The following is an 11,120-nucleotide window of genomic DNA, read 5'->3' as shown; positions in this document are numbered from 1 at the left end:
ATTCATTTCACACATGGACGGTGGAGGCAACCATACGACGCAGCAATCTGCGTTGACCAGGAGCAGTCATATTAGGGGTCAACCCTATGCCGTTTCTACAAAAAATGCCATCTAAATGAGTAAATTTCAAGATTTTTCTAAAATTATCAAAAATAATGGCACACTGTGAGCTTGACCTTCCGATTCCAAGCCTCCCAGTGATTCTTTCCGAACCAAACACTTGCTTATCTTTTGTCTTATCTTAAGCATTGGATACATTCTCTCAGGGGTGAACAATGAACATACAGTAATTGTTTATGTATTACTGATTTTGAACGTCATGGTACTGCGGGAAATTAAGTGATATCATTGTTGTACTGCACTGTTTATGTTAGTGTTTAGATGTTGAGCAGAGCTCACAGATGTGGATGCAGAGCTAACGAAGGCTGGTACAGTTAAAGGAAGAAAAGGCAGGTGCGCTTCCTCTGGAAACTGCCCTTGCTTAAGGCAGTGGGTCAGCTTTGAAAATAACTTAAGTAATAAACCGTCTGTCTGTTTGTCTGTCTATGCTACTGTACTTAACTCATAAACCAACTAAGTGGTTGCAATTTCTCAACAGGAGAAATTGCATCTGAGCCAGTCTATGAGTGAAAGCTGGTACAGTGTCTGCAGTAGGTTTATGAGTGAAGGCTGGTACAGTGTCTGCAGTAGTGTTGGTTTATGAGTGAAAAAAATGAATGAAATAAAATACAAACATAAAATCATAAATAGAGGCACTCAGTCAATAGAGACACTCAGCCTGGACGAGTACCGGAGACGGCTCTTCCCAGGATTGACTATATCCTCAATAATACTGTTCCGGCGCTTATCAGGCCTGACATGAATCCATACATAGTGTCTTAAGAGAGCCTCGCATGTGTGGTTTCCACACGTTACAAACAAGTGACTGACATCGAGGAACCTTAAGTAGGGGCATCATTGTAGGCCACTTTATGTCTCCGCATGCTACCTTTCTTGTATGTGCACCACAAGAAAGCTGTATACATGGGAGTGCAGAATGCTATATAATGTGCACACTTGACACGACCTGAACACATACTGAACCTTGAAGCATGAAATGTTTATAAGAAGCCCTCAAGGGTTCCCTTCATCTCACCACAACAAATTGTCCTTAATTGTTTCCCAAGCTTGTGTAGGTCTATTTATTTTCTACTGTCTGCTGCTTTCGTCATATTTACTAGACTGGACTAGACTGAACTTCAGTACGATAACATAAACTATAAGGTTAGCGTCATTGACAGGTCATATTAGTGCCGACATACTGAACCTTATACAGGCTGGCTTTGTCAAGAAGAGGCCTCTATAGTTTGACCTCCCATAATTATGTAACTCTACTCCTCCTGAGGCTGACACCCCCTGCTCTTTCCTTCCCTTCCTCCTTTTCCTAGAAGAGAGTGTGGGCTTATCCAGTGTTGCCATGTCCGTTTATTATAAGTCTTTGACTTTGGGCTTGTTCTGTAATCTCTCGAGGCGGATTCAGAGCTCCATAGCGGAAGCTCGTCGGCAACTCCCGTTACAATGTGTAGACTTTTTTTAAACGGTCCATGTATATAAAGTAGTATTAAAGTGCTCATGAGGCCTATAGAGACGCTTCAGTTGGGCTTATTTTTGTAGACCTGGTTGCTTGTTTCTCTCGCAAAATCTGGCAACGCTGGGGCTCATCCCAGAGGCTTTGATGTGGCGTGTTCAGTAAGGCACACCAGAGCCATTGTCAGAAGGATAGAACTGAGGTAGGAGAGGAGAACAGAAAAGATGAGAGGGGAGAAAAGAAAAGATAACTGGCAAACAATAAATGAAGGTACAAGAAGAAGACTGATAAAATGTCCAGAAAAGGCAGAAGGGAGCAGCGCGTGGGTGCCAGGAAAGAGGGAGTGAGGAGTGTTATGTGAAAGAGAAAGGAGTGAATAGGAGAAAGAGAGAGATATGTAGGCTAATGTGTTCTGTTCTGTTCGGTTTTGATTGATTGATTCATTGATTGATTTTTTTAGACAGAAATGCAAACAGCACCAGTACAGTTATACACTTGCTCTAAAAGGATAACAAAAAAGTCCTTGCGGTCTGACAAAAATACACAAATTCATATCATCACAAATAAATATAAAACACTATATGTACATAGTAGGAAAGGGGACGGGGGATATGAGAGTGTAAAACAGCAGTCTGTAGGGGAGAAGTGTGAATTCCTTTGGCCATGTCATTCAGGAGAAAAGAATGGATGAAGAAGCAAAACAAATAAAAAAAATCTAGTTCACATCATGAGTTAATTGTGCACATAATTCACACTGTATATGCACGCATGCACGCACACACAGACGCACAGACACACACCTGTGTGCCTGTGTTATGCTGAGTTCCCAGCTGAGTGCCTCTTGCATGTTGAGCAGCAAAGAGCATTGTACTGTATCTCACACATATCATATTTTTGCCCCTTGAGTGAGTATGGCCAAGTCCATGGACTTTTTATGACCAAGTCAATGGCAAAATAACATCATGTGACGTCATGTGTGAGCGTGTGTCTGTTATTTTAGCCATCAGTAGTAGGCTATAATGTGTCGGGTCGTTCATACCACGCCATAGTTGTTAAATGAGGCAGCAAACGTGGTTAGTCTGTCCTACGATGCCTGTGGCTTCGGCTTGGTGTGTGTGTCAGTTTGAAAGGCTGCCAGAAACCCAGTTCAGTACAGATTTGACATTAGCATTTCAGTGCTAGCCGTTGAGGGAGGACCTCTCGACACATGACACGCTAATTAGCAGGCTAGTACACACGCTGCTGTCAGACAGTGAAGCCACTAAACGCTGTGTTTAAGGCAGCGTTAGGGCCATGTGCTGCCTCTCATGCTGGGAAGGAGGCCGCGTGAATCATGCTAGCTGGCTAACACAATGTGACAGAGGAAGATATACCTCCGGGGAGAATGAGCTAGCTAGTTCTAGAACGTAAAATAACAATAGCATATTACTAATAATGAATCCGTGCACACACACGCACGCACGCACGTCGCACGCAAGGTGATTTATGTCATTGAGCAGAAGAGTCGATCGGATAGGTCAGTCATGTTAGTAGTCGTGTGTGCGCACATGTGCGTGAGTGGCCATGGCCGTAAGCTGTTTCAGTGTGAATTTAGAATGAACATCTAGACTTTCTGACTCCTCGTCTGTCTCACTAATGAGAGCCTTAATGGATCCTTCAGGGCCTCTAATCATGGCCCCTAATAAGTTAGTTCGCTAGATCCCATTGGCCGAGGGAGAGGGGGGGGGAGGGAGAGAGGGAGGGAGAGAGAGAGAGAGAAACAGAGAGAGAGAGAGAGAGAGAGAGACACCCAGAGAGAGAGGGAGAACGTCCATGCACATATGATATTATCCCAGACCAGCGGGGTTCAATGTAGTTCCAGAAACAACTATCTCTGTGTACAACGTGGCTTTCCTCCTCAGTGGTTTCTGGATCAGGGCCCACATGTTCCCAGTGCATGTTTCTTCATCAATCGATTGTGTTCCTGTTTTGATCAATAGTTTGACCTCCAGAGGTCAGTCTGTCTATTTGACCTGCCAGTCTAACATTGCTGTCCTCTGATTGGTCCACAGGCCTTTGGGAACGCTAAGACGGCCCACAATAACAACTCCAGTCGCTTCGGCAAGTTCATCCAGGTGAACTACAGAGAGACGGGTACAGTTAGAGGGTGAGACACACACACACACACACACACACACACACACACTCACACTCACACTCACACACACCATGAACACATACATCCACACACCATGCACATACACACATGGACTGCTGTATACACTTTATAACATGTTTGTCCTGAGAGAAATGGATTATTGTCTTCTACCTCTAACCAGGTGATTGTGTGTGTGTGTGTGTGTGTGTGTGTGTGTGTGTGTGTGTGTGTGTGTGTGTGTGTGTGTGTGTGTGTGTGTGTACAGGGCCTATGTCGAGAAGTACTTGCTGGAGAAGTCTCGCCTGGTCTACCAGGAGCACAACGAGAGGTGAGTCTGACTGACTGACTGACGACACAAGGCAAGAGTGTCTGCTACTAGTGGTGTCAAAAAGAATCCATTCACCAATGCATCCGGCACGATTCAGCATGGATGCAGTAAAGGGGCATTATAGTTCTGAATGCACACCTCTGACACAGGCAGACAGAGTGAATTAGATAGACTGACCAGCTGACCTATACAGTCTGTTGAGGCCTCTAGAGACCAAGCCATGTCAGCGGATGTCACGTCCTGACATCATCTCCTGTACCTCAGTGACCTGTCGGGTCACATCTCATATAGTTTGCTCCAAACACAACATAAATCTCCTACTGGGTGAATACATGAATTATCTAAGAACACTGCTCCCCGGGGCACAGACCTCAACCAGGCCGGATGCTACGTTCATGGTTTGTGGCATTCTTTTTGCCAAACAGGCCAAAGAAATTAAATTGGATCGGAATGTGAAGAATCTGACTAATATTGTTTGACTCTATAGAATACACTGTAGATCAATGTTTTGTTCAAGGACACATAACTAGTGGCTACTGAACCAGTCCAGAAACCTTATTGTTTCATGCCTATTTGTAAAAAAATGTTTATTATTCCCTGATCAAACTATGAATGAAATTGTTCATTTAAATGAATATATAATCTGGGTGACATCATAACTCAATAACAGTTTTCATGTAATGCTTCCACCCCGGCTAAAGCCTGGCTGGTATTCATTCCAAGCTGGCCCGTGTGATCCGGTCTTAGCCTGGCTAATAAGCCAGACTAATATCACACAGCCGCCAGGCAATTCTTTTTTGCCAACGGCTGATTCGGTCTGACTTATTAGCCAGGCTAAGCCGGTCTAAACCACGGATACTCGAAAAAGGAAAAAGGGAAGAAAAAGGGTTTCCGGTTTGCTGGTACAGTCCTCCAATCCCCATTTAAATACTGAATCAAGGTTAACTAGTTTAGTCTCGCCAGTCACTCCGAGTTGGAATAGAAGATGGATATACCAAACAATCTATTCCTATAAACTAAACTTTGCTGCATCAAGGGTTTTATTGGGGAGGCCCTAAATGGGTAATTCTGGTTCTGGTTTGGTGGTTCCGGCCCGATGACTACAACCAGTGACAGAAACCCGAAAATGGTATTGATCCCAGGCTACTTGAACCCGAACATCTCAATGTAGCGATAGAGAGATTTGGTGTGGAGGGAAAAAGAGCGTGCCAAGTATAGAGGCAACTCATGTCCAGGTTAACAAGTACAGTATATACAGTAGGGGGTTTAAATACAACACTGTTCTGTTCCAGATGGGCCAAATCTCACGTTTCTATGTCCTTTGTCCTTTTGGAAACCAGACACTTAATGGCTCTCATTTCCTCAGTAGTGGACTATAACCAAACTCATCATGTTTCATTAAAACCCTCCACTCTCCCCAATTTAGTTAAATCAATAAATTATGTATTATAATACACTAATTTATTAAAGACTGTTGAAGAAATGTGGATTCATGTTCAGCGGAGATGGTTATTTCAGCATACCACCGTTTATCCCCTCTGCCTTTGTACCCTACACACACGCCTGCGCACGCGCACACACACACACACACACACACACACACACACACACACACACACACACACACACACACACACACACACACACACACCACCCAAACTCTCTTGTCTCCATATCACTCATCTCCTGCGGCACCAGTCCACCAGTCCCCGGCCAACTAAAAACCGCTAGCTCCCATTGGTCACCACCTTATCCCTCCTACACTCTGATTGGCTCTTTAAGCTCCTGTTTCAGTTGATGACAGCCCCACCCCCGGCCCTCCTGACGCCATGTTGACGGACCCTGTAACTGGATATGACAACGTGACATCCCAGACAGCTAGGACTGTCCTGTTTTCGCTCGACACTAAGTGTCGTTGCCAGAAATCGCCAATCTACAAGCTCACGACACGCCACGTTATGAGCTTGTAGATCTGCTATTTCTTCCAATTTCCGCCCCCCAGAATAGGGATGCTATGGTTCGGTGTTGTGTTTGGCCACGGTAGATTTTTCAGATATGGCATTGTGACATAATTGTGAGCTCGTAGTTGGCCGATTTTCAAATATGGCAACACAAAATATGAAATGTTGAAATGGTCCGGACGCCACTTTGAGGATCACTGATCTAGGATCAGATCCCCTCTGAGAATTCCTCCAATGTCTCCTATTATGCTGTCTCCCTCTCAGCTCTCCTACTGTCTGTCATAATAGAGAACAGGAGGGTGGGCGGACCTTTTGAAGCGATCAATGCAACAACTTGCTGCGTTTGCAGGTTGTCGAGAACCAAGCCAGAATCACATCTGTCGCATGCTCGCGCACGCACACACACACGCACGCGTGCGCGCGCACACACACACACACACATGCACACACACACACACACACACACACACACACACACACACACACACACACACACACACACACACACATGTGCACATGCACACACACACACACACACACACACACACACACACACACACACACACACACACACGCTGTCCTTGTCAAAGCAGATTGGCTCTGCATACTGGTCTATTGTCTTACTGAAACACGAGCTCTCTGGTTGGAAGGTGTTGCATATTTCTTACATATCCTCAGGTTGGGGCCAAGCTGACGCACACACACACACACACACACACACACACACACACACACCCCGTTCGTTCAGGTCTGGGACATGAGGTCACATTCTTCCAGTGTTCCTGGATGGAATGTGCACGTTTTAAACATCCTCATCTTCACAACTGTCCTCCGGGACGCCATGGTAACACTGATACACACCGCATGTTGGGAGACACTACAGCACGTTGGGAAAAGAACAAGAAAGAAAGCCTAAGCCAACCGTCCCTTGGAATAAGGAATGGTCGCTCATTCGGATGCTAAATGACGTGTCCCTGATTGAACTGACGAGTTCCATCAGTTCATATATAATACTATAGTACAGGTTGTAACCACTTAATCCGTCTAGACTTAGTAAACTGGACCTTTCGTTTACACCAGATCTCTCTGCCAGAAATCGATGATGTGTTGTGAGCTTGTAGAGCTGCTGTTTTGGGCTAATATTGCCCGCAACAGTGATTATTATTATTGTTGATTCTGTGTCTCTTATTTTTGTTGTGAGAAAGTGTCCCCCGGGCAGTATACCATATTTGAATTTGTGTGTGTGTGTGTGTGTGTGTCTGTGTGTGTCTGTGTGTGTGTGTGTGTGTGTGTGTGTGTGCGTGCATGCGTGCAGGAACTACCACGTGTTCTATTACCTGTTGGCCGGATCCAGTGAGGAAGAGAGGTCGACCTTTCACCTCCTCAAACCTGAGGAGTACCACTACCTCAACCAGGTATGGCATGTATAACACACACACACACACACACACACGCCTGTGTCCTGTGTCTTAACACAGGACGTAATGATATGCAGGAACAGACAGGAAGAGTGGGGTCAAAGGATCTTTAGGCCCGGAGGTGGAATAGGGGCAAAAAGGGGTCAGAACAGTATATCGTTACTGTCGGGTGCAAACCTGATGAATTGAACATACAAGAGACCACATAACATACCGGTAGATTATTTTTTAATGCCTTTAGCCTTAATGTCTGACTGTACCTCGTGCTGTTTAACGAGGTATCAATCAAAATACCTCACACTGTGACTTTCCAGAATGCAAATAGCAAAAATAGCTCATCTACAAGCTCAAAACATTTGGCATTGTGATGCGTTTACAGCTTGTAGATTTGAGATACTTTTGTGTGAGACTGTAGTATGATCAAGTAGGGCATTCATTTACAAACAAAAAAAACGTTTAAAAAAAGTTTTAAATTCTGTACACGGTATATGAAGATATGAGCTTTCTGCCTGACAAAAAAAGTATACCCCCACACGTATACCCTCCGGTGATTCATTGTGGACACAGAGACAGGAAAAATGACAGACTGAGCTGCCTTCTTCAGGGCCAATCCATTTAATGCCTTAAAAACAGACGGTAAAACCTTGAATTGGATTGTGTATTTGACAGGCGGCCAATGGAGAGAGGCCAGTATAGGGGAGATGTAGTGCCTCTTCCTAGTGCCAGTCAGTCAGGAGCCTAGGAGCTGCTTTATGAAAGGACTGCAGCTGAGATAGAGATGACACGAATCGATTCCACTTTACAGTGTGTATTATAAACCCAACAGTGGTACGATATATGCTTACAGAAAATGGAACGTAACAGTTTGACGGCCGCTAATTGTTTAATCAAACGATCGACTCTGCTTAATATGCTAAACCCGCCTTTTGTTTTATGTGTTTAATTCGCCGTATTTTAATAATTAAAAAGAAACTCCGGCTTTGCCGCGGAACTCAACCCATGCGCTGGGCTGCTAGGGCTTCTGGGAAATTCCGCCCAATGCAAGTGAACGAGGGGGAGAGACAATCTTGGTCTGTGACCAGGATCAAGGAAGTGGCTTTTTTGTCGGCTCAATAATAAATGCTGGGAGTGTTTACTAGCGGATTTTCACGGATCAAAAGCCCAAATACTTCGGCGTATGCTGCAAAGGTAATAAAACAATCTCGGCAGCGTAGAATATTTGATTAAAATGCGTTTTATGGAGACAAACTGTTAAGGGGGAGCAGAGAAAAGAAAATAGGACCTAAAATAGAACCTTGAGGTACTCCAAACGTGATCAGTGGAAGAAGAGGAGTTCACTATCTTAACAGAAATGTAAGAAGGATACAAAGCATTCTTGTCCAAATACGGTGATTGTCGTAGTCCGACTCCACACTGTTACAGGGTCATACAGTGATGAAGTGCTTCATGCAGCGTAACCCTGCACTTTTCAGAAGGTGTCATACCAGTTTCCTCTTGCACTTAATTTCCCCATAGTTTAGTTTGATTGGCTCGGCAGCAGGTTGAACCGGAAACATTCTTATGCCACTTTCTGAAAGCTGCCTGGGACTGCATTTATATAGTATATAAACTAGCAGATCTACAAGCTCGTAATGCATTGCCTTGTGACACTTTGTGAGCTTGTAGATTGGCTATTTTCAGCAAAGAGATTTAGTGTAGAGGGGAGAAAATGGTATGGACCCCTGCGGTACCCCGATCAACAAAGTACATATACTGTAGGGTTCTCAACCTTTTATGGATCAGGGCCGACTTGAAAATGTCCAAACAACGCATTCGCGGCCCCCCATCTGGATGGGTGGGTCTTATGCATATTCAAATCATGTTTGTTTTAAATGATCAGTCAATTGATTGTGTTCCAGCTTTGATCAATGGAACTGACATAGTATACGTCTTCAAGTCCTTATTCATCAGTAACATCACAGACCGAAAATAGCAGATCTACAAGCTCACAATGCGATGCATCTGCGCTGCATTGAGAGCTTGCAGATGTGCTTTTTTCGTTGTGCGACACTGTCGTACGACAGAGTACGAATCTACATGAATATCTACTGCAATTAGCAGCAGGTGTTCATCCCTGACCCCACAGTGTCTGCATGGAAATACGTGGAATAACGTATCTGCTCAGCTGTACCACCCACTGTTTTGTGTGTGTGTGTGTGTCTGTGTGTGTGTGTGTGTGTGTGTGTGTGTGTGTGTGTGTGTGTGTGTGTGTGTGTGTGTGTGTGTGTGTGTGTATCGATCGCGCGCGTTATTCTCTTGAGGATGTTTTGTCTTAATATATAATCCCATTAAACAACATTGACACACACACACACACACACACACACACACACACAGCCTGTTACTATGCAGCTCTGTTTCCATGGTAACATCAGTCAAGTGTTAATCTGGCTCTCGTGCCGAGGGGCCCAATGGTCGCGTGCGTGTTTGTGTGAAAGTAAACATAAACAACTACTGGCATCCAGCCATTATGCCATGATGCATCTGATGCTCACACACACACACACACACACACAGTCACACACACACACACACACACACACACACACACACACACACACACGCACACGCACACGCACACGCACACGCACACGCACAGGCACACGCACACACACACACAACTCATAGTAGGGCTCTGCTATTTACGTTTAGAGGTCTCTAGAGAGAACGGCAAAATAAAATATCAGTTGTGTCTTCCGTTTAGAGTCTAAACGGAAGACAGACCTGATATTTTATTTTGCTTTCTAAACTTTAGACGGCAACGCAGTGTTTTCGGGGGTTGAAAATGCAAAAAGGTGAAACCCCCTTCCAGAGTGGAAATCTTTAAGAACGCTCCCGCCTGGTGTCTCTGTGTAAACAGGCAATATGGGGGAAACCGCAAACCGCGTGACATGGCGCACGTCGGCTCACGGCGCGTACACTATTACCAAGACAAAAAAATAGAAAGACCTGCCCCTCTCCGGTTTACTTCCTGTATCTGTGTGAAGTATAGGCATGTGAAGCGAATGTCCCGCCTCCTCTCCGCTTCCGTTTAGTGGATTAAATTAGTCAAAGCTCAGTCAACGCTTGCTGCTTATCAGTATAATATTTTCAAGGCATTATAAAATGTATCTGCGTGAACAGAAATGGCAAACGGATGGCAAACTACTCTCCCCTTATCCTGATGTCATTGTCTGTTTACTAAGATCACTATTCACTTGTCTGCCGGGGTCCCATAGTGACTTGACGCATGATGTAAAACTATATCCATATGCGGTTTGCTAACCGGATTGACTGGGGGGGGGTCTTTAAAAATAGTAGTTATGTCTGTATGAAGGAACAGGGTGTGGTCAAGTATTTCCTGAAGAACATACATCATTTTCCGTAGTTTATTGATTGAGTGTGTGGTTTGGAGTGTGCGCGTGTGTGTGTATGTGCAATGCATGTGCGTGCGCACGCGTGTGTGTGTGTGTGTTACCTTTTTTCTAATCCAGTCTACTTCGCTTCCAGATGACAAAGAAACCACACAAACACCCCTGGGACAATTACTATGACATCGAGCTGGTCAGTATTCTGTGGCTGATGAGCTCTGTGTGAGTGTGTGCTTGCTTGCGTGTATCGGTACTTGTGTGTTGTTTCGCTGGCTCTCAGTGCTTTGGGTGTTTGGGTCACTGTGTTGTCATGTGTTCAC

The 11,120-nt window shown here is 44.7% G+C and overlaps 1 protein-coding gene across 4 annotated transcripts in view; it reads left to right on the top strand.

The window, feature by feature from the left end:
* LOC308314288 (unconventional myosin-IXAb-like) overlaps positions 1-11,120 on the top strand; it is a 125,627-nt gene that overhangs the window by 58,333 nt on the left and 56,174 nt on the right. For 3 of the 4 annotated variants that reach the window (XM_080761829.1, XM_080761831.1, XM_080761832.1), the window contains exons 5-8: positions 3,619-3,713; positions 3,970-4,032; positions 7,309-7,408; positions 10,940-10,993. In XM_080761829.1, coding sequence (XP_080617955.1) covers positions 3,619-3,713; positions 3,970-4,032; positions 7,309-7,408; positions 10,940-10,993 — 312 coding nt within the window. The remainder of the gene's footprint in view (positions 1-3,618; positions 3,714-3,969; positions 4,033-7,308; positions 7,409-10,939; positions 10,994-11,120) is intronic. The other variant, XM_080761830.1, reaches the window with a different exon arrangement.

This window comes from Protomyctophum bolini, assembly GCF_963924005.1.
Source record: "Protomyctophum bolini genome assembly, chromosome: 4".
NCBI classification, from domain to species: Eukaryota; Metazoa; Chordata; class Actinopteri; order Myctophiformes; family Myctophidae; genus Protomyctophum; species Protomyctophum bolini.
Note: the sequence above shows the minus strand (reverse complement) of the source record. Positions and strands in the feature narration are given on the sequence as shown.